Raw genomic sequence first — 21,940 nt, 5'->3', positions numbered from 1 at the left:
GAAAGGACAATGTGCAAATGACGTCTGTCCAGCAGACGACAAGAGTTGATTCTGATCGGACATATTGATAGTACATCGGAAATTTAACTGGTCACTGTTCTGTTCAATTGAAACTCTTGCTAACGGGTTGGCTAAGAACTGCTCATTCAGATCCAAGGAACAAGAATGTCAAAAGTGGGAGCTTTGTAAAAGGGCTCCTTCGTCGGGGCGCAAATGCCATAGGTGGTGCAGGCCATCCTTGGCATTCGCCATGGATGACACGAAGAAAGCGAAAAAATGGTTGGACCTACTCAGCAAATGCTGGCATGATGGACGTGGCGAGAGCGCTGTGGAATGCCAGTTAGCGTGGGCGGAGGCATGGTGGAGACCGGGCGTGGCACATGCGAGGCCGAAGAAGGCGTGGCGTTGGCAGGAGGGTGAGGGTTGACCAGAATGCCATGCACGTGCGGACGCGGGATGCCACTTGACCTAGTGCTCGAATACGACATAGCTGGAAGTTTTGGCGCAGTCTTCATTTCGCGATCGGGTATGTTGGCGTTCGACTCTTCCTCCATCATCGTGGGCGGGACCCGGCGCTGACTGCCCGGTTGTGAGCGGCTGCCGCTTGGCACGCGCCTAGATGGCGTGGCGCTAACTGCGCACGTGCCGTTCTTGGCCGGCGTCTGCGGTGCCGAGGCGCTCTTGCCACGTGCTGCCGCGCCATTGGCATGGTTCTTGATCAGCGCCAGCGCAATGTGAGCCCACATCGGCGCAGCTGGCGTGTGTGACTTGATCGTCCCATCCACAGCCTCCAACCAGCGCCCTTTCTCCTCATCGGTGTCTGCAAAGAAGCTGATCTTCTCGCCGTCGTGGAAAGTGATGCGGAAGGATCGCTCGACGTTATAAAGCGCACCGTATTCTTCCTCATCAGCGGAATGATTGCGCGCGTGAGCCTGCGTGGCACTCGCGCCAGAGCGCTGCGACGAGCCAGGAGTGACAGCCGGCGTGTGCGGATCCTGCATGTCCTCCAGCGAGACGGCCTTGCTCAGGTCAATCTTGACCGTCGGCTTCTTGGTGATTTCATTGTAGCAGATCAGCGCAGTCCCTTGAAGCTTGATAGGCCTTCTTCGCCAAGTCTACAGACCCAAAAGTAAAGTGCATATCGTCAGTCAGTTTTCAGGGCACACAAAAGTTCAATCACAAGCCACTCACTGTGCAGTCACCGCCCATCTGCGTCAGGACGCCTTCCAGCTTGACATCGTCGCTGCGGGTCTGTGCGGCGTGAATTCCTCTGATGCACTCGCTGAGATTCTCTGGGAAAGCATTGCGCGGAACCGACGGCATGGGCGGCAAGTAGAACATCTTGAGGCGTAGCATTCCCCTTGGGCGGACAATGTTGCGCGTAAAGTCCGTGCGCCTCGCAGTATGCGAAGAGTGTGCGCTTGACAGCGAAGGTGCTGGATCGGAGACGCCAATCACGGGGAGATCAAAGACTGCACACTTGCCGAGGCATTGCGAAGCAACCTTTTCGAAGATAATCGAGGCATAGCCAAGAGCGCCCTCGCGGTTCATAAATGCTAGCAGTGGCTCGGGACGGCCAGGCGGTGCCATGTCGTCGTATGCATCCCTGCGAGAGCCCTTTCTGGGGCTGGAGAAGAATCTGCTCATGAACTTGTCCTTCTTTGGGCTCTGCGGACTGCCCTGCACCGATGGATCCTGCAAATGCGCATCGCGCTGAACGACAAGCGTCAAGCTGAATTCCAGATTTTTGTGTTGGATTAGCTCGAACTCTTGCGCGATCCTGCTTGGCTCGCCGTTGGGACGCAAGGTCGCAGAGCCGGTCTTGACCATGTGCAGGCCGTTGTCCAGAATGCAGTAGAATTTGGTGGGCCGAGATGGCACTGGCAAGTTGTCCGGAATGAAGGAGTCGACCATGACAAATACCTTACCCGCTGCCTTCTTCGGGTTCTCATGGTCTCGGAACTCGCGAATCTCCTTGGCGTACTCGTGCTGTAAAAGCATGGGGCACAGGTCAGCATGGCTTAGAACACGATTCGACAAGCGAGGTGCTTCTCACCATGTCACTAGGCCTGCGAAGTTTGCGCCAGGCTCTTCCGCTGTCGACATCACCGGCCTGGCCGTGATGCGAGATCTTGTCGTCAACACCCTGGAAGACGCCACGGTCGTTGACCCGGTACTTTTTCTGCCATAGATGTCGAATGTCAGCCTGAATGCTCTTCGCGTAGAGCGCGGCCGATACGCAGTGCACTCACATCTCCTTCCTTGTAGATCCTGCTGATTTCGCGCTCGATACCGTTTCCGAAACCTACATCAAGCGCCGCTTTGAATGTGTGCTCCACCCTGTGCTGTGCGCTCTCGATGACCTGTCCCATGTGCCTTTCAGCCTCCTCGCCATAATTCTGCGCGCCAGAACCTTCTGCTGGAACGCGACTGGGACTTGGACTCGGGCTGAGACTCGCACTGTCGCGATGGAAAGCATGCGCATCGCCCGTCGAGCGACTGCGCCTGCGCATAGGAGGCTTGCCATTCTTGCTGCGCCTTCTCGCGATGATCTGGTCCGCCTGCTGCGCCGGCGTGACGCGCGGCGGCGGCGGACCAAGAAGCGAGGGCGAGACGCGGCCGGACAAATCACCCGCGCCTACTGCGCTTGTTGCTGCGCGGCTCGTCGTGAGCAGCTCGCCGACGCGCTCAAGTGGACTGACGCGCTGCGTCTCCGTCGGCAGGCTGTCGCGCCTGACAGACTCTGGAGGCGGGACGGGTGACGTATGGACGACAGCGTCCGAGTTACGTCGCAGCGACTGTTGCTGCTTTTGCTGCGAGTGCGAAAATGCAGATGCAGCGTCCGAGTACATGTCCGCAGCGCTGGGTTCGCGATGCATCTGCCCTGTTGCTGCTGCCTCCTCCTCCTCCACGTCACCAGCGGGAGTAAAGATGTCCGCTACACGCGCACGCACCGGCGTGCCTCTCGAAGGCGTGTTCGCGCCGCTGACGACGGCGACGACGGGATCGGACGTCTTGCGCGCTTGCGGACTGGCAACTGCTGGGCGAGGAGACATGGAACCCTCGGTCGCACTGGAACGAATAGCCATCGGCGCCGTACTCATCTCGTCGTTGACACCGGTGTGCATGTGCGCATCGGGGTCAGGTGACTGCTGCTGCTGTTGCTGTTGCTGTTGCTGCTTCTGCGACGCAACGCGCTCGAGCACCGTGTTGCGCGAGATGCGCGGCCGGCCCGTCGGCGTCGGCGTGTTGGACGCTGAGTGCTTGCGCGTCGGCGTCATACCTGGGCCAGTGGCAGCGGCTGGAGGCGGCGTTGGGAGTGGGCGATAGCCGTGCTGCTGCTGCTGCTGGTTCTCCGCGCGTGCGTTCTTGGCCTGCTTCTTGCCGGGCGAGAGGTCAAAGAGCAAGTCTTCATTCAACAGCTCGTCGACCATCGAATCGACGCGGTGCAGGCCATGCAAGTCCATCTCCGCTCTCGTCGCCGCTGCTGAAGAAGGAAGGCGCATCTGCTCGAGAAACTCAAAAGAGCTCTCGAGCGGCACGATAAAGTCGACATTGCCGCGCGCCTCTGCGCCCCCCTTGGGGTTCTTGTTGTGCACGCCAGCAGCCCCGAGGACGAGGACGATGTCGGTGTCGCTGCAGGAGGACGGCATTGTCACCGGCGTGTCGGTGCCGGCATCGTGCTCGTTCTCATCGCCAACGGTCTCGTTATCCGAGGCGTTGGTGCTTGGCGCGCTGAAGTCGCGCGAAGAACTGTCCCCGGATTCCTCCGAGCAGGACGTGTCGTCCGACGAGGATGACTCGAGCTCCGGTGAGCCGTTGACGATGTGTAGCCGTCCGCTGGCGCCGTGGATCTGCTGGACTCGGGCTTGCGGCTGGGCTTGCGCGTGAGATTGGGACTGCACGGAGGATGACGCCGTCGAGACGCCGGAGGCACGACGGTGCGGATATGCCTGGACGTCCGCGTCGCTCTCGACGTCGCTGGCGCTCACGAGGCTGTCCGCACTGGCGCTCTCTCCGTGGCGCGCAACCATCGCCATCTGCTGCTGCTGCACGTCGAGCTCAGAACCTTCGAACGCGCGCTCGTCGAACGACGTCAACGAAGAGGGAGAGGAGGAGGCGCAAGAGCCAACGTCGGACCCGAGCGAGCTTTCCTTCTCGAACTCCTGCACGTCGAGCAGCTCGTCGAAGGTAACCGTCTTTCTGCGCTCGCGGTCGCTGCTGCCGATGCCACCGCCAGGCGACGAGAAGACTGAGCTGCACGCCTCGCGCGGGCCGTGCAGCCGGTTCGAGACGAGCAGGCCGCGGCCGCGGGTGCTGCTGCGGCCCGGCGAACTCGCCGTCGTCGTTGGGGATGAGGGTGAAGTGATGGTGGTGGCGGCACCACTGGAGCGCGTCGGTGTCACAAGCAGTGCGTCTTTCGTCGGCGAGGTGTGCGCCTGCGCGTGGTAGGTCCGGCGGCGCGGTGTACTCGTCGGCGTTGTCTGCTGCTGCTGTTGGGGAGCGCCGTTCTCGGGCGTCGAGGGGCGCGCGTTGGCGGCAGCGGCGATGGCTGCGGCACCGGAGCGTGCCTGGTGCACATGCGGCTGCGGGTGCTTGTCGAGCTTTGTCGGCGACGCCAAGCTGGCCGTCATTGCCCATGCGTTCCTGGGCATCGGCACGGGTGGGGGCTCGTCGGCGTCTGTGTCTGCTGCTGCTGCCGCCGCCGTGCTGACGGACGCCTTGAAGGGCGAGTTGGAGACGTACGACGCGCTTGCGAGCGCCTTGAACCCCTGGCTCTTGCGCGGGGGAAGGTATGCGGCGCCGGTACTGGTGCTCGTACCGGCGCTATCATCGCTGCTGCTGCCGCCGCTGCTACTGCTGCTGCTCCCTGCTGCTGCTGCTGCTGCTGCTGACGTGTCGAGCACGGGGAGCGACTTGTGTCGCTGCTTGTCGGAGAGCTTGCGCGGGGTGAAGCCGCTGTTGGCGCGCGGGATGCGTCCAACGGTGTTGTTGCTGCTGCTGGTGCTGTTGCTGCTGCTGCCGCCGATCCCGAGTCCGAGCCCGACGCGGGTGCGGTTGGGGCTCGTTGTTGCCTGCTGTTGCTGCTGCTGCTTGAAGGGCGAGTTGCTGACAAGACTGTGGCTCTTGAGCCCACGGATGGCGGCGCCGCGCTGCTGCTCGATCTCGTGTGCGCGGAGGAGCGACGGCGGCGGGGGCGGCGCCGTGCTGCCGGCCATGAAGAGCGTTTGCGGCGAGGCGGCCGACGCCGATGTGGGCGACGACGAGGTGGCGGTCGATGCGGGCGACAAGGCGCCCGGGTAGTGGTGGGCAACCCTGTTGGAAACGCGCAGAGGCGACCAGCCGGAGGTGCTTGCGCCGCGGATGGACGAGGTAGTCGGCTCGGGCGAAGGAGGCGGCATCAGTGCCGCCTCTGCCCGGGTCTCGCGATCGCCCGCTTCTCGGTCGGACATGGCTGCCAGGGGACGGAGGGCGGGAAAAGTGGATGAGCGGTGGCCAGCGAAGCTGGTGCGAGCAGATGCAGCGCTGCTGTCCACTTGTGGCTACTACACGCTTTGCAGGCTGTGAGAGGAGGATGAGGTGTAAGCAAGTGCGCTATGGCCGGGGCGGGAGGGAGGGACGGCAAGATGTCGGATGCTCACCAGGGAGGGATTGACTGATCTGTAGAGAGTGCGTGCGCGCGGTGGAAGAAGGAAGCGGAGCCTGTCTGCTTGCCTGCTTGTCTGCCTGTCTGCGTGACTGCCTGATATGGATATATATGTGGGCTATGGAGGGATGGAATATGGAGGTGAAGATGGCGACGTTGGAGGGAGGGAGGAGAGTGTTGGAAAGAAAGAAAGAAAGAAAGAAAGAAAGACGCCACGAGCGCTCGTTGTTATCCCCTTCCTCTCCCTCGCTCTGTAGATCCGTGCTTCAACAACAGACGCACGCGTGCGTGCTCGCGCCCACGCGTCGGATCACGTGACTGTGCAGATCACGTGATGTGTCGCAAGGCCCGTCTGGCAGACACACGACCCAACCACACCAGCAGGCAATCTACACAGACGGCCATGTACCAACCAAGACACACACGCACACACGCGAACGACGACAGGACGGCGGTGCGGTGAGCTGCCGTGTGTGCAGACTATAGAAGAGGCTGCGGCGCATGTGAACTGGCTAGTAGCCCGAGGCGGAGAGAGAGAGACGAAGAACAGCCAAAAGACCCAGCCGCGCTGCCGCCTTGGACAGTTGGAGCAGAGACGCGTCCGCTCGCTCGGGCAAACGGCATTGTCAGAGACTACATACGTATATATATACGCGTCAGCAAGAGTGTACAGCCCGGCGCCAGCAGAGATGAATGGCGGTCAGAGCGCTGCGCAGACCGCGCGCAAAACAGCTCGCCGCCGCCGCAGCAGCAGTAGTAGTAGTAGTAGTAGCGGCAGCGGCGACCAGCAGCAGTGGGTCGACCATGATGGCCTGCCCACTTGGGGGCGAGGTGAGTCACTTTTGATTCATTCACTCATGCATGTACCTGCAGCGCGCTTCTAGCCTGGCCCCGATAGTGGGACAGCTAGCGGGCTGTCCCTTGCTCGCATACACACCTCTCACATCCACCTCCCCTTTGTCTTCCTGCCAGTGCTCATCGCAGGCGGAACCGACTGGCCCATGCTTGGGCGCAAGCAGCCAACCAAGGCTCCCTCTGCAGCCGGCCCGCCCCCATCCTCCTCCTCCTCCGTGAACAGCAGCAACCCGCTGCAGATCCCCACCGCCGACTTACCCACGCCGCACATTCTTCGCGCGCTCTCCAACGTGCGCATCGCCAAGATACGCTCCTCGCATGCCAGCTGCCACGCCGTCTTCCTCTCCACCAAGGGCCACGCCTACGTCCTCGGTCGCAACGAGCACGGCCAGCTCGGCCTGCCCGTCGCACCTGCTTCCCACGCAGCAGATAGCAGCAGCAGCAGCAAAGCGCATGCAGCCGCGCAGTGTGGCCCCGCCGTCTTTGCGCCAGTGCGCCTCTCGCGCACGCGCCACTTCCGCCCACCCCTCCCGACTGGACCGCGCGGCGCCATCATCGATGCCGCCTGCGGACGCCACCACACGCTGCTCGTTACGCGCGCCGGCCACGTCTATGCGGCCGGCAGCTGCGCCTCGGGCCAGACCACCTTCCTGCCCGACCGCCGGCACGGAGCAAGCACCGGGAGCAGTGGGAGCATTCTTGACGTCTTCACGCTCATCGACGACGCACCATGGATGCGCCCGCGCGACCCTGTCGTGCAGGTCGCTGCCGGCGCCACATTTTCGCTCGCGCTGACCGCCGCCGGGTGTGTCTACGCGTTCGGCAGCGCCGAAAAGGGCCAGCTCGGCAACGGCCGCACCGGCGAGCACATTGCCACCGGCAACCGCACCGCCTACGCCCTGCACGCCCGCCCGCTCCTCGTCAGTGCCGGCGGCCTCGCCGAGCACAGGGTTACTCAGATCAGCGCTGGCCTGCAGCACGCTGTTGCGCTCACCGAGGAGGGCTACCCGTTCGTCTGGGGCTTTGGTGGCTACGGCCGCCTCGGACTCGGCACCCAGCACGACCAGCTCGTCCCTACGCTTGTTCACCAGTTTGCCAAGTGAGAGCTGCAGAATCGCCCTTGATCGTTTCCCCGAGTCAGACCTCCGAGAGGTAGCATGCCCATGCGCTGACCATTCCATCGCTCGCAGGGACCTCGTCAAGCTCAGGGCCGCGCATGTCATCGCCGGCCCCACGTGCACCGCCATCATCGACGGCCAGCGCACCTTCTACCTCGCCGGCAAGTGGAAGACCTCTGGCGACGGCGGGCTCGGCCAGGGGTTCATGACGTACAAGTGTGAGTGCTGCCGCCCTGTGCGCGCGCACCCGGGGAGATGCTCCGCCTACTCAGTTGCTGACAATGCGCACGCCGCCCGGCGCCGGCGCAGATCTACCGGACATGATGGGCGTCAAGGTGCAGCGCGCCTCGCTCGGCGGCGTCACGCTCTTCGCCATCTCCGACGAGGATCCCAAACTGCAAGGCGCGCACAAGGCGACGATGAACGTCTGCTGGGGGCAGAACGCCTCCAGCGGTGAGCTTGGCCTCGGCGCCGACAAGCCGCGTAGCGCGACCAAGCCGGTGCGCTGCGAGCCGCTCGACGGCATCGCACTGCTCGACGTCGCTGCTGCGCAGAACACCACCTTCTTCCTCGCGCGCAACCAGGGTGACGCATATGCGAACCTCCCGCGCTTCCCCGAACAAGTCGATACCGTCGTGCAAGATTGCATGGTCTGCGGTCGTAATGACGAGGACGCCCAGGCGCAGCGCGGCGACCTGCTCGAGTGCGAAAAGTGCGATGGACCTTACCACCTCCAGTGCCTCCACCCGCCGCTCGACGGCGTCCCAGACGGCGAGTGGCACTGCCCCGTCTGCGTCGAGGAGGGCGAGCGCGCCGGCGAAGAGTCGCAGAGCGACGCTGATGCCGACGCCGATGCTGATGGCAGCGAGCAGGGGCAGGAGCACGCTGGTGCGAGCCGCGCGCAGCAGCAGCAACTCGCTGCTTCCGGGAATAGTTCCAGGACCGGCAAGGGCACCAAGCGCAAAGGCTCACAAGACGGCATCGACAAGGCAAAAACGTCCGGCAAGAAGAAGCGAACCTGAGCGGCATGGTCGCCTGCTTCCGTTTTCGTTCTTGCGCGTGTAAGCGAAAAAATACTACGAGAAAAAAATGGATGCATGCGATCCGATGCTTTTGAAGGTTTATGGAGTTTCACTTTTGGCTTCTTTCGTTCGCGAAGAGCGCGAGACACTCTGTGCGCGACCATATTAACATCTACAGATGCTTCGTCTGTGACCACGCACCCACGCTCATTGAAGCTCGATGACAAAGTCCTCCGTGATGAGTGCCCCGGGATCTTTAATGACCAGCTCGCTCGCCTTGCTTTCGCTGTCGCCCAGCAGCGACGAGAGCTTCTTACCGCTACTTGCTGTCGCGCCCCGCGACCACTTCCACTGAATCGACCTCTGTGCAGCGTCGCCGTCGCCGTTGCTGCCGCCGCCTCGCACGAGCCGGATCGACCGCGGCTCCTTCTCGAGGCCGAGCACGACGATGCGCTCCACGCGCACGTCTTTGATCGCCTGCGCAAACGCGTTTGCCGCGTGCGGCGCCGACGACGCCCCACGCCGCACAGATTCGTCCGTCGCAGCGAGCACGTGCGTCCCCTGAGCCGCGTCGGTGCGCCAACTGAAGCGGCGCCAGATGAACGACCCGCGCTCGTGTTCATACGTCTGGCCGTCATCAAGGTACAATACGCCGGTAGCACGCTCGTTCTGGCTCTGGGCCTTACCTTGTGCGCTGCTCGCCGGCTTGCCGAGCGCGACGATGAGCGTGATGGGGTCTTTCGAGCCCAGCTCTGCAGATCGCCGCTCGCGCTCGCGAATCGGCAAGATGGAGCCTCCTTGGTGCAGGAGCGGGGCGGTGCCGTCCAGCGGCGCTGGGACGGTGATGTACTTGCCGCCGGCGCCAGGGTAGTAGACGCCGTGCGAGAAGTAGTGGTAGTACGGCTGGTCATCTGCAATGTAGATCTGCACGTTCTCCTGCTTCTCCTCGACGGGCGGCTTGACGAGCAGGCCGCTGTCACCAATGTAGTACTGGTCGTCCACGTCGAAGCCTTTCGTGTCGCCAGGGAAGACGAGGTACTGTGGGCGAATGACCGGCAGGCCGCTCGCGGCGCTCTCCTTGAACGCCGTGTACCACACCGGGAGATGCTTGTAGCGCAGCTTGATGAGATCTCGTACGTGCGAGCGCAGCGGCTCGTCGAGCAAGTACGGTTCTCGGCGCTTCGTGTCGATGTGTGCATGTGCGCGGAAGAAGGGCATGAAGATACCCGACTGGTACCAGCGCACGAGCATCTCGGGCGAAGGGTTGCCAAAGAACCCGCCCACGTCGGACCCGACGAAGGACATGCCGCCGAGGCTGACGGACAACATCATCGGCACACTGATGGCAAGGTGCTCCCAGTCGCCCAGGTTGTCGCCGGTCCACACGGCGCCGAAGCGCTGACTGCCAGCCCAGAAGCTGCGCGAAAGCACAAATGGACGCCGCCGTTCGCCGCCAGTAGCAAGCTCGCGCTCGACCAATGCCTGCGCAGTGTTGTTGTGGAAGAGCACGCCGTTGATGTTGTGCAAATCGCGATTCTCCCAGCCGCCGTAGTGCACGACATCCTTGGGGCACGTGATCTCCGGGCCATTGAACACGCTCGGCTCGTTCATGTCGTTCCAAATGTGCAGGTTGCGCGCATTGGCTTGGATGCCGCCTGCACCGCCGGCTGGCAGCTTATACACATCCTTGTACCACTGCCAACTGGACGGGTGGAACATGTCCAGCCACGAAGCGCTGCCTGACCAGCACCAGCCCTCGTACTCGCCGGTGCCTCCGCCCTCGCCTCCACGCGTAGCTGGTGCAGCAACGGGCCCGTTTTGTACCAGGACGCTGTGGTCTTGCGCTTCTGCGTAGAGGAAATAGTCTCTCGTGCGCTTCAAGTGCGGGTCGATGATGATGACGAGCTGCGACGCAGGAAGCAAACGGTTGCCAACAGTCAGCGTCCAGTTCCTCCAGCGCAAACAGCGCTCGCAAAACAATTATGCGGGACTCACCTTTCTTCCGACGGCATCAAGCCCTTCAAGCATCTTTTCTGGCGTCGGGAACGTTGCCAGATTCCAAACGCCGTACATGTGATCCTTGCTGTACTCGATGTCGAGCCACATGACGTCCATCGGGATGTCCTCCTTGTCGAAGCGCTCGTTGACCTGGAGGACGTCAGCGGTGGAGAGGTAGTTCCAGCGGCACTGGTGGTAGCCGAGCGCAAAGAGCTGCGGTAAGGCGGTGCGGCCCGTGTGCGCGGTGAAGAGCGCCAGGTTTGTCGAGGGCGCAGGCTCGAGGTACACAAGGAGGTCGAGCACGCCGGATTCGGACATCCAGTGTGTCTGCGTGTCGCTGCTACCGGCCTTGCCGGCACCTTTTGATCCATGCGCGAAGGCGGAGGGTACATCACGCTGAATGTCGATCCATGTCTCGGCGGCATTGAGCCAGAAGACGCTGACTGCCTCGTCCTTCTTTTGCGCATGCATGACGGGGATCGCGCCATACAGGCTCATCGGGCTGTCGTGCTCGTACTCGAAGACGTCCAGGTTGAACAGCCGATACGGGTCCTTGTAATCCTCCTCGGCCTTTCCGTGCGTCGAGCGCAGCGCAAGAGGAGAGGCATGCTCGGGGATGCCGTAGACATTGGAGTAGCCAATAAAGGAAATGTCCAGCGAGATCGCTTCGGGTCCTTTTGGCTTCGTGTCCAGTCGACCGGAGAAGGTCTCCTCCCATTCACCCTCGTCTTCGACCTCGAAGCCCTTCCACTTTTCCGCATCACTTGCAGCGTATCCGCGCGAAAGGAGCACATCGCGCTTGCTGTTCTGGATAACGAGCTTGACATCCTCGCCGTCGCTTTCTCCTTGCTCGCCTTTTTCATCATCGTTCGAGGAAGGTGGTTGAATGCTGGGGAGGGAATCGGGCTTGGGGCGGAAGTGCTCCATGTGCAGCAGTGCGCGGTCGTTGAGCACGATCTGCGGCGCGCCGTCGCGCAGGAACGTGACTTTGAACGGCGCGTGCTGCACCTCGGCCATGAACGTAGGCGGCTCCTGCCTGTCGCTTGCGTTAGCGATCCCGTGCCACTGCAACGCCGTGACGCCAGGACGAGGCTGCGATATCTGTACCGTGCCTAAAGCGGCCGGCTCAGGTGCATTCTCAAAGGTCCAGAGCGGCGCCTCGTCGTACCGCTTCCAGCCGTTGTGCGTCTCGATGCCAGGTGCGTCGTCCACGCGCACACGCGCCGTGCCATCCGCGTGCACACGTAGCTGCAGCTCGAACACCGCTTCGTCCGGGTACAGGGCGCTGAATATACGTGCTTTGAGCGTGGAGGAAGTCATGTTGAACGACATATGCTCTGGCAATAGCGGCAACGCCGTCGACAGCGAGTAGGGCGAAGGGAAGTCGCGGCCGTTGCCCTGTTTCTCGGACGAGAAGGAGGCAACGTAGCTCGACAGCCGTCGAAGTCGTCGGCAGAAGGAGGACTGGGAGCATGTCTTGAATTCATGGTGCCGCACTGCCGCCGTTGGGGTCGGGACCAGGGCGAGAGCGGTGAGGAGAAACACAGTGAGTAGCGTCAATGTCGTGGTCCCGGTTATGGCCCTGCCCTTGGCGAGAGAGCGCCTGGTGCCTCTAAAAAGGGCCATGGTTGTCTTTCCCTGCAGGAAGCAAGCTATTTACACCCAGTCCAAGGAGAGCCAGCAAGTGTTCGGGCCGACCAGTCGGATTGAGTCGAGCCTTGGGTCGTTCCAAGGTATGTAGCGGGAGGTGCTAACTACCCACCACGCCGCGCCCAGAGGGTGGTAACGACCATGCGTCGTCCTGCGACAGAGATGGCAGATTTACCAATGATGGAAGGCGGCGTCGGCTAGAGACTCCCCGTTCACAGCGCTGTCTCTCTTTGCGGCCTTGTCGAGGTATGACAAGATGAAGGAAAGGAGGTCGGCCGTAGACTCTTTTAAGGTCGGCTGCCGGAGAAGGGGGGGTTGATACGCGACCTTGTCGCGGGGTGGAGGCTAAGCACAACCCTACTTGGCTGGCGCTAAGTAGTGTGTAGATGCTAGCTGAACACGACATCGCCTCCGGGTTCTCCGCCAGGTCTCCGTGGCTGTGGAACAATGGTGCTTGTGAGGAAGCTGTATAGCATGGATGGCCTTTGATCAGCCTACACAGACAGCAGCTAGCGCGGACGCTGGAGTATGCTCGCTGTCATAGCGTATGGCAGCGCATTATTGCCACTATATTGACGATGCCATCCTTTACTGCTTCGTCTGCGCCCTCTCGGTCATCGTCGACGTCACCCTCGACATGGCCGCCCTTGCGCCTCCCTTTAACCGACCTGCTGGCAGGCAGCGCTGCGGGTGCAGCGCAGGTGATCGTCGGACAGCCGCTCGACACGGTGCGTGTGCGTATGCAAACTGCTCCACGCGGTGCATTCAAAGGCACCTGGGACGTGTTGGTCCAGACAATACGGTTCGAAGGCGTCAGAGGGTTGTTTAAAGGTCCGTCCAGCGCCATGTATGTACGCCTGTGGTTGTATTAACCAATGTTCAATTTGTCGCATCATCTTCCCACAGGCATGGCATCTCCGTTGCTAGGGATATCCGCGCAGAACAGCCTGCTTTTTACAGCCTTTGCGCTTTCGAAGCGTCTCATCTCACCGTCCAGCACGCAGCTCAGCGTCGCACAGACGGCTGCAGCGGGGTCCATCGCAGGAGGCGCCAACGCCATCCTCGCCAGCCCCGTCGAACTATTCAAGATACGCCTGCAGACACAGTATACGCACAGCGCTGCAAATGCAGAAGGCACGGCCGCGACGCAGAAACTGAGCGTCATCGCGAGAGACCGTGGGTATTCCGTCTGAGCTCCATCTGAGCACGTCCGAATGCTGAATGATTGCAATGACGCCTTTTCGCACAGTATGGAACCAACACGGGCTCGCATGTGGGGTGATGCGTGGCTTCCAGATTACCTTCTTTCGCGAGATCGTGCGTCTCACTCCCCTCCTCGACCCGTCTGTAGACACCACCATAGCTGACGTTTCGCCTCCCCCCGTCGCGCCGCACCGTGCAGCTCGCCTATGCGGGCTTCTACGGCGCCTTCGCAGCGTCCAAGCTTTTCTGGCAGCGTCAGCTACTCGAGCGCGAACCTGCTGGGTACGCACCATCAGCCTCATATTCGCAAACGCAGCAAACGCTCCCCATCTGGGCGCTCATGGCGAGTGGCAGCATGGGCGGGATAGCAAACTGGCTCGCATGTTATCCGCTCGGTACGTGTCCGCTGCTACCCTCCTTTTGGGGGTCACATGCTCATTTTGCAGATGCGTCTGAAATGCTCACACAACCGCCTGTTTCCATTTCCCTTTTGTGCCATCACGCTTTGCGCGCCAGACGTCATCAAGTCGCGTGTGCAGCAATCCACCGCACCGTTGCCGCGCGCATACATCCTGCACTACTTTCGCACCATTGCGCGAGACGAGGGGCCGTCTGCTTTCGGCCGGGGCTTGATGCCGACTCGTGAGGGGTGGTGATCACGCCGGATGGCTTGCCTATTGTTCATCCCCTTAACTGACGCCTTGCATTGTGCTGCTACTGTCGATCTATTTCAGTGCTCAGAGCGTGAGTGCTTCTGCCGTGTTGCATCCACTTCCAGGCTGTGCTCCATTCTGACCTTCTTTCCTGCACCATGTTTCAGCATTCCCGCTGCTGCTGCAACTTGTACGTACCTGTGTCGCGCAATCTGCTTGCTCTCATGCCTTAACTGACGCGCTGACCCTCATCGGCCGGCACCCGCTAACGCTTCCGCAGTCACAACGTACGAGCTTGTCAAAGGCATGCTCGAATCATAGTGCAGGCTCTGTAGCCAATATCATCGGCATTTCATCATCGACATCATCATAGAGAGTGGGCAGATCCGCCTGCATCACATCGCATTGCAAATGAAAAATTGCAACTTGCAGTACATCTCGCAATGTGCGAGTGAAAGCGAAGTTTGCCTGTCTCTCGATGCTCAAATGACTTCCCTCTGGATCTTAAGGAGACAAGGAAAACGAAGGAGCAACACGCATCCTCTGATCGTTGTTATCGTTTCGGTTTCGCTCCCGGCTGATTTCGTCTTCGTCGCCGTCGCCTTGATTCTTGTCACTCTGCTCGTTCTCCTTGACCATGCCGTCCTTATCGTCGCACGCGCCACGGCGCTCGCCGTCGCTCTTCTCCTTGCTGGGCCATGGCCCGACTTTTTCGAGCAGCTGTTTGAGCTCCTCCTCGAGCTTCTTGCGTCGCGCGGCCCAAGCGTCGTCCGCATCCTCGATTGCATCGTCCACCGCATCTTCCTGATCGTCCAGCGCGTCTTCCTGCCACGCGAGCAACTTCTTGGGCAGGTAGTACACCTGGTATGTCGAGTGGTGCTCGTTGTGCGCCATCGACCCTGGGCGCGGCAGGGCCGACGAAGTCGAGGCGATTGTGGAGGAGTAAGACTGTGGCTGCGTGATCGCCTCGGGTGGCAGCGAGCTCGGCACATCGGCACTGATGCTAGAGCCTGCGCCCTTGGGTATGTCGTTTGGCAGACAGTGGGCTGTGGCGCGCCGCGGTGGCGAGGAGGTGATCCCACCACCTACTCTTCCCCATCCTGCAGCTCGGACATCGGCTCCTCTTTGACTCCTGCCACCACCGGCGCGGGGACCGGGACCCCTTTTTCCTGAAGAATCTGTCGCAGCCGCTGCTGGGTTCTTAGTCACGAGAAAACTCGCCAGCCGTCGCTTCTGCGCGCGCAGGCTGCGGTGCTCCGCCTCGCCCGCCGCGATGTCCTCGGCGACGCGGAACAGCGCGCGAAGCTGGCTCTTCTCTTCGGACGCGGACCGCATCTGTTCATTCTCGCGTGCCAGCTTGGTGGCCAGACGCGCCTCGAGCGACGCGCGCTGCTTGGCACCCTTGTCGCGCGACGCCGTCTCGGCCTCCGTGCGCGCTTTCGACAGCGTCGACTGCAATAGCGACATCATTCCGAGCGCCCCGCCAGGGCCACGACGACGCTTCTTCTCTGGCGGTGCATGCGCACCGCCGTGTTCGTGCGCGGCGGTAGTGGATGGGCCCACGTCGCCTGCACCCTCTGCATCCGCCGCTGCTGCATCTCGCTCGTCGCGCGGCAACGCAGAGAGGATCAACCTGGGCCGCTTGCGCTCCCTTCTGCGTCTCCCTGCGTCGTCGTCATGCTCGTGCTCCCTTTCTTGTCTGCGGCCATCTTCCTCCCTGGCTTTACTCAGAAGCTCCTTATCACCTTGAGGCTGTACAAAACCATCCCCAGCCGTCTCGGCCTCCCTGTGCTCTTGCCATGTCTCTTCCTGCACACATTCCATTGGTCGTAACGCTTCATCCTGCTGTCGAGCATTTTCCGGTTCGAGCGCCTCGCCTGCTTTTGAATCTGTAGCTTGCTCTCTGTGCGCTTCGTTCTCACCCGCTTGCTCGTTCCGCTTGACGTACGCAGGGATGGATTCTGAATCTGACAGCTTGTCTTTCTCTGAGATCGGTTCCGAAGAAGTATTTTTCACACCGTCCTCCACTCGGGTGATCTGCGCATCTACCTCTTGGTCGCTGTCGCCTGGCGCCTCATCATGATCATCCACTGATGCTTTGGTCGGAGCACCGGTGGCTGGCGCCTTTTCTGACCTCTGCCCATCTGTCTTCTGAGCGCCTTCCTCGACGCCACCTTTGGAGGCTGCAGCGCCCATATCTCTGTCACCGTATTCACCTTCCTTTTGCTTTGGAGCCGCAGAAGACACCAGCCCTGCGACTGCGGCTGGGCCAACTTCGGGGCTGAGCCCAGGTGCCTGCTGCTGCTCGTGCTCCTGTGCTGGCTCTTTAGCCTTTCGGCTATGCGGCGACTGTTTGGGCGGCATGGTGTGCCCGGGACTCCAGCCTCTTCCCTTCTCAGTATTGTTATGAGCTGCCAGCGGTAAATGCACCTGCCCAATCCTGGCTGAATGCTGTTTAACGAAATGGAGCATGTAGGCCTTCCAAAATGAAATCATACGTACGTTTATGATTACCAAAAAGCTTGATTGTCAATTGAGGATAAAGTAGGGTTGCGCCCCTCACGGCCCTGGACTGCAGACGCTGGAGCGCAGTTTCGTTTGACTCTCAACAGTCAAGAGCGTGAACTCATCCCTCAAACAAGCATCCTCTATTGCACAATACGCATCTCTCACAGCATCATCGTGCTAGGAAGGATCGATGCTCCAAGCTGCAAGACGGCCCTCTGCACCCTCGACACCTCGGGCACGGCTTCGAATTTGGCAGCTCAAACGAGGTGTGGCTCTGCTCGTCCCGATGTGGATGCGCCGAGGCGGACGCCTGCAACAATCAAGTGATTAGACTGCCACCTTTGGCACTTTTCACATACGCGAAACTTCCGACAGACCTCCATGGATCCATTTGCCGACATCCTCTCGCGGCCCACCGCTGGAACAGCGCAATCTTCGCGAGCGGCAGTTGCTTTGCAGGATCCATTTGCGAGCTTCAACGGCCCTCAGGACTACTCCTACCCTGCCACAGCTGACCAATCGGGTGGGACTGGGCCACCACAAAGCCATGTCCTGCTAGACGCCGACGACATCGATCTCATTGGTGGCGGCGACGACATGTCCTTTGGCGGAGTGCCAGATGGCGGTGCAGTGTCTTCTTCCAGTCGAGGGAAATCATCGACGCTGCATGCCGCCACGCCGCCTTATCAAAGTGGAGGCGCCGGAATGCTCGGCAGCATCGACAGCGGGTTACCTTTTTCTGGTGGGGGAATGTCCTCTTCCAACTACGCAGATGCGCCGTACGATGACCGAGGGCCCTTTGGTGACGCGTACGAGGCGTCTACGACCGGCAACTTCAAGGCCATCGAGGCAGATGATGAACTCACCCCGTCGGAAGAGTACAACCACAAATCCCTGCCCTACGGGCGCAACTCGTCTGGTGGAGCTCGTGGAAGCGGTGCTGCGCCTGGACTAGGGAGGGACAGCGGCACAGGAGTCGAACGCCGCAGCAAGAAGGAGCAAGAGGGGATTGCCGCATTGCGAGCACGCAAAACCAAGGCTTCCTCCAGGTTCGACGGAGTGAGCAGGAGCTTGCGCGCGATACAAGAGGATTTTAACAGGGCCATGGGTAGGCAATCCAACTTGAAGGTCAAAGAAGGGGAACGTGTCATTCAGGTTAATGACCAGACGGCGAACGATCTGCTGAAGTTTAGCGACAACTATGTCAGCACGAGCAAGTACAACATCATCACCTTTCTTCCCAAGTTTCTGATTGGTGAGTTCCCATCTCAGAGGTCGCACTTGCAAAGCTTGTGTGTGCTCGCATCTCGCTGATGTTCCCATTTGCTTTCCTGGTAATCGACCCTAGAACAATTCTCCAAGTACGCCAACGTGTTCTTCCTCTTCACCGCCTGCATCCAGCAGATCCCCGGCGTATCGCCTACGAATCGGTATACGACCATCATTCCGTTGGCCCTCGTCTTGCTCGCAACCGCTTTTAAGGAGATGAAAGAGGACATGAAACGACACAACTCGGATGCCGAGCTGAATTCGCGTCTGGCGCAAGTGCTCGAACCCGGGACAGGTGGGTTCGACTTGCGCAAATGGCAACACATTCAAGTGGGAGACATTGTGCGTGTCGAGAGCAACGAGTTCTTCCCAGCCGATATGGTCCTGTTGAGCAGCTCCGAACCTGAAGGCCTGTGCTATGTCGAGACGGCAAATCTGGATGGAGAGACCAATCTCAAGATCAAGCAGGCCTCCCCGGATACAAGCCGTCTCACCACGCCTTCCTCCGCGGCGGCGTTGCGTGGCAACTTGACGTCCGAACAGCCGAATAACAGCCTTTACACGTTCGATGCGACGCTAAACATTCAGCTCAGCTCCACTCCCGGCTTCAGTGGTACGCCGATGCGCAAGGTCCCGCTGAGCCCAGAGCAGCTGCTGCTGCGAGGTGCGCAGCTGCGAAATACTCCTTGGGTCTACGGCTTGGTCGTCTTCACCGGGCACGAGACCAAGCTGATGCGCAACGCCACCGCCACCCCGGTCAAGCGCACGGCCGTCGAGAAGGACGTCAACACGCTTATCCTGCTCCTGTTCTGCCTCCTCCTTGCGCTTTCGCTCGCATCGGCCATCGGCGCGATCGTGCGCAACACGGCATTCGCCAACGAGATGCAGTACCTCTTGCTGCAAAACGACAGCAAGTCCAAGGGCCGCGTTTTCATCGAGGATACTCTGACATTTGTCATTGCGTACAACAACCTCATCCCAATCTCACTGATTGTCATGATGGAGATCATCAAGTACCAGCAGGCTATGCTGATCAACTCAGACCTCGACATGTACTACGCACCAACCGACACGCCTGCGCTCTGTCGCACGTCAAGCCTAGTCGAGGAGCTGGGGCAGATCGACTACATTTTCAGCGACAAGACCGGCACGTTGACGCGCAACGAGATGGAGTTTAAACAGGCCAGCATCGGCGGTGTCTCGTACACGGACGTCATCGATGAGAGCAAGCAAGGCACTGGCGAAGTCGGCCCGGACGGCCGCGAAATAGGCGGGCAGCGCACGTGGCACGAGCTCAAGGCGATCATGGACGGCACCTTGCCGGATGATGGCAGCAGTGGCATCATCGACGAATTTCTCACCCTACTCGCCGTCTGCCACACCGTTATTCCCGAACGCAAGGGCAACAAGGTCGTCTTCCAGGCATCCAGTCCGGACGAGGCGGCGCTCGTCGCCGGCGCAGAGTGCATGGGCTACCAGTTCGTCACGCGGAAGCCCCGCTCGGTCTTTGTCAATGTGCGAGGGAGGGAGCTGGAGTACGAGGTCCTCAATGTGTGCGAGTTCAACAGCACGCGCAAACGCATGTCTACTGTCGTGCGAGGCCCCGATGGGAAAATCAAGCTCTACTGCAAAGGCGCGGATACGGTTATTATCTCCAGGCTCTCGGAGAAGCAGTCTTTCACCGACTCGACTGTCGTCCATTTGGAGGTGAGTTTGCTACCGCTTACGTCCCTTCAGCGACGCTGACGTTGGCATACATTGCATGTACCCCATTTCCTTAGGACTACGCGACGGAGGGCCTACGGACTCTCTGTGTTGCAATGCGAGAGATTTCGGAGCAAGAGTATCGTCAATGGTCGCGCATGTACGACCAAGCCGCTGCGCAAATCCAGGGTCGGGGAGAGGCATTAGACCAAGTGGCCGAGGTGATCGAGCAGAACTTGTACCTCCTCGGTGCCACTGCGATCGAGGACAAGCTGCAAGAGGGCGTGCCCGAGACGATCCACACGTTGCAAAATGCTGGCATCAAGATCTGGGTGTTGACCGGTGACAGGCAAGAGACAGCCATCAACATTGGCTTGTCGTGCAAGCTGATCTCCGAGTCGATGACGCTCGTCATTGTCAATGAGGACAATGCGCATGACACGGCCGACTTCTTGAGCAAGCGCCTGCACGCTGTCAAGAGCCAGCGCAGCGCTGGTGAATTCGAGGAGCTCGCGTTGATCATCGATGGCAAGAGCCTGGAATTTGCGCTAGAGAAGGACCTGTCGAAGATGTTCCTCGAGCTCGCCATCATGTGTAAGGCCGTTGTCTGCTGCCGCGTTTCGCCGCTGCAGAAAGCGCTCGTTGTCAAGCTCGTCAAGAAGCACCAGCGTTCCATCTTGCTCGCGATCGGCGACGGTGCCAACGACGTGAGCATGATCCAAGCCGCGCATGTTGGCGTCGGTATCAGCGGCGTCGAAGGTTTGCAAGCTGCGCGCTCAGCCGACGTGGCGATCAGTCAGTTCAGGTACCTGCGTAAGCTACTGCTCGTGCATGGCACTTGGAGCTATACTCGCCTCAGCAAGATGATCCTGTACTCCTTCTACAAGGTAAGCAGTGGAAAAGTGACGTGTGTATTGGAGATGGTGCCTGACTGCTTCTCGGATGCATCGCTGGGTGCGTGCGTGTGCGGCGTTTGTGAAACAGAACATTGTGCTGTACATGACCCAATTCTGGTTCAGCTTCCAGTCGAGCTTCTCCGGCCAAGTCCCGTTCGAGGGGTGGACGCTGTCCTTCTACAATGTGATATTCACTGTTCTGCCGCCACTTGTGATCGGCATCTTTGATCAATATCTAAGCGCCAGGATGCTCGATCGATATCCGCAACTCTATCGACAAACCTTCTTCAGCAAGCGGCGATTCGCAGGCTGGACGCTCAACGCCTTCTACCACTCGTTGCTGTGTTATATCTTCGTCACAACCGCCTTTTGGGGTAGCCCACAGTTGGCTGGCGGCTATAACAGCTATCAGTGGATCTGGGGGACAACCCTTTTTTGCAGCGTACTCGTCACCGTCCTCGGCAAGGCTGCTCTTGTCTCGGATCTGTGGACCAAGTACACCGTCGCGGCTATCCCTGGATCCTTTGTCTTCACCCTCGTATTCCTCATCCTTTACGCCATCATCGCCCCTCTCATTCCTCGTATTCATCTCTCTCTCGAATAGTGAGTACAGTGCCAGAAGCGCAGCTCCGCACTCTACACGTCGATATTAATTGTCACTCGGCACTTTCACTTACAGTCAAGGCATCGTACCTCGCCTGTATGGGTTTTCGCTCTTCTGGTTCTGTTTGATCCTGGTCCCGGTCGTTTGCCTGCTCCGAGAGTAAGTGTCTGGCCAGCCATGATGATCGAAGACGCGCTGTCGCTCATATGCCTTCCCTTGACATGGCAGCTTCTGCTGGAAATATTGGCAACGCACATACCAGCCTAAATCATACCACATTATTCAAGAAGTGCAGAAACACAACCTGCAAGACTACCGACCAGTGAGCCCTCTGCCTGTGCTGTCAAAGTCGAATACACTATCTACAGATTTCTTACATTTCTCCTTCTGGATTCTCGCTTGCAGCGCATGGATCAATTCCAAAAGGCAATCCGCAAAGTTCGCGCTGTGCAGCGCATGCGGCGAACAAGAGGATTCGCGTTCAGTCAGACAGAGGGCGAGGGAGAACAAGCGAAGCTCATCCGGCGGTACGACACGACTGTGCAACGGCCTTCCGGGCTGTAATGAGCATGTTCGATAAAAGATGTGATGGACTACCTCATGCAAAACCGCCATTGCGGCCTTCTGTATCATAGCGTGCCTCTTACACTGATCTACTTAGACCAATTAAGCATATTTTTTGCGATACGAGTACAAAGCGGAGAATCAGGATGTCTTGCGCACACCAGGAGCAGCAAGTTACGCTGGTGTGAGCCGTCGGATGTGCGTTCTCTGCGTAGGCGGCAGTCCGAACATGCACCAAAGCTGCCCAAA

General features: G+C 60.0%; 6 protein-coding genes across 6 annotated transcripts; 3 read left to right on the top strand and 3 right to left on the bottom strand.

Annotated features, from left to right (window-relative positions):
• Window positions 1-11: 11 nt before the first annotated feature.
• Window positions 12-5,808, bottom strand: K437DRAFT_273770 (uncharacterized protein). The gene is made up of 5 exons (XM_013388252.1): window positions 5,643-5,808; window positions 2,253-5,562; window positions 2,057-2,182; window positions 1,192-1,989; window positions 12-1,115 (listed from the first exon to the last, which is right to left on the bottom strand). The coding sequence occupies exons 2-5, from the start codon at window positions 5,451-5,453 to the stop codon at window positions 291-293; spliced, it is 4,950 nt and encodes a 1,649-aa protein (XP_013243706.1). The 5' UTR covers window positions 5,454-5,562; window positions 5,643-5,808; the 3' UTR covers window positions 12-290.
• A 253-nt stretch (window positions 5,809-6,061) lies between these two features.
• K437DRAFT_255988 (RCC1/BLIP-II) lies at window positions 6,062-8,784 on the top strand. The gene is made up of 4 exons (XM_013388251.1): window positions 6,062-6,478; window positions 6,620-7,601; window positions 7,693-7,838; window positions 7,930-8,784. The coding sequence occupies exons 1-4, from the start codon at window positions 6,337-6,339 to the stop codon at window positions 8,640-8,642; spliced, it is 1,983 nt and encodes a 660-aa protein (XP_013243705.1). The 5' UTR covers window positions 6,062-6,336; the 3' UTR covers window positions 8,643-8,784.
• On the bottom strand, window positions 8,605-12,527 carry K437DRAFT_273768 (glycoside hydrolase family 31 protein). Its single transcript, XM_013388250.1, has 2 exons — window positions 10,638-12,527; window positions 8,605-10,547 (listed from the first exon to the last, which is right to left on the bottom strand). Exons 1-2 carry the CDS (start codon window positions 12,264-12,266, stop codon window positions 8,850-8,852), a joined length of 3,327 nt encoding a protein of 1,108 aa, XP_013243704.1. The 5' UTR covers window positions 12,267-12,527; the 3' UTR covers window positions 8,605-8,849.
• A 190-nt stretch (window positions 12,528-12,717) lies between these two features.
• Window positions 12,718-14,532, top strand: K437DRAFT_255985 (mitochondrial carrier). The gene is made up of 8 exons (XM_013388249.1): window positions 12,718-13,121; window positions 13,197-13,466; window positions 13,540-13,607; window positions 13,693-13,888; window positions 14,010-14,135; window positions 14,228-14,237; window positions 14,314-14,336; window positions 14,427-14,532. The coding sequence occupies exons 1-8, from the start codon at window positions 12,869-12,871 to the stop codon at window positions 14,465-14,467; spliced, it is 987 nt and encodes a 328-aa protein (XP_013243703.1). The 5' UTR covers window positions 12,718-12,868; the 3' UTR covers window positions 14,468-14,532.
• On the bottom strand, window positions 14,532-16,590 carry K437DRAFT_255984 (uncharacterized protein). Its single transcript, XM_013388248.1, has one exon. It carries the CDS (start codon window positions 16,508-16,510, stop codon window positions 14,651-14,653), a length of 1,860 nt encoding a protein of 619 aa, XP_013243702.1. The 5' UTR covers window positions 16,511-16,590; the 3' UTR covers window positions 14,532-14,650.
• Window positions 16,591-16,812: 222 nt separating this feature from the next.
• K437DRAFT_273765 (phospholipid-translocating P-type ATPase) lies at window positions 16,813-21,794 on the top strand. The gene is made up of 7 exons (XM_013388247.1): window positions 16,813-17,909; window positions 18,003-19,630; window positions 19,705-20,514; window positions 20,612-21,126; window positions 21,203-21,286; window positions 21,356-21,449; window positions 21,533-21,794. Exons 1-7 carry the CDS (start codon window positions 17,036-17,038, stop codon window positions 21,689-21,691), a joined length of 4,164 nt encoding a protein of 1,387 aa, XP_013243701.1. The 5' UTR covers window positions 16,813-17,035; the 3' UTR covers window positions 21,692-21,794.
• The last annotated feature ends 146 nt before the right edge of the window (window positions 21,795-21,940 follow it).

Source organism: Tilletiaria anomala (genome assembly GCF_000711695.1).
Source record: "Tilletiaria anomala UBC 951 chromosome Unknown K437scaffold_32, whole genome shotgun sequence".
NCBI classification, from domain to species: domain Eukaryota; kingdom Fungi; phylum Basidiomycota; class Exobasidiomycetes; order Georgefischeriales; family Tilletiariaceae; genus Tilletiaria; species Tilletiaria anomala.
The sequence above is the reverse complement of the archived record's forward strand: the minus strand, read 5'-3'. Positions and strand labels throughout refer to the sequence as shown.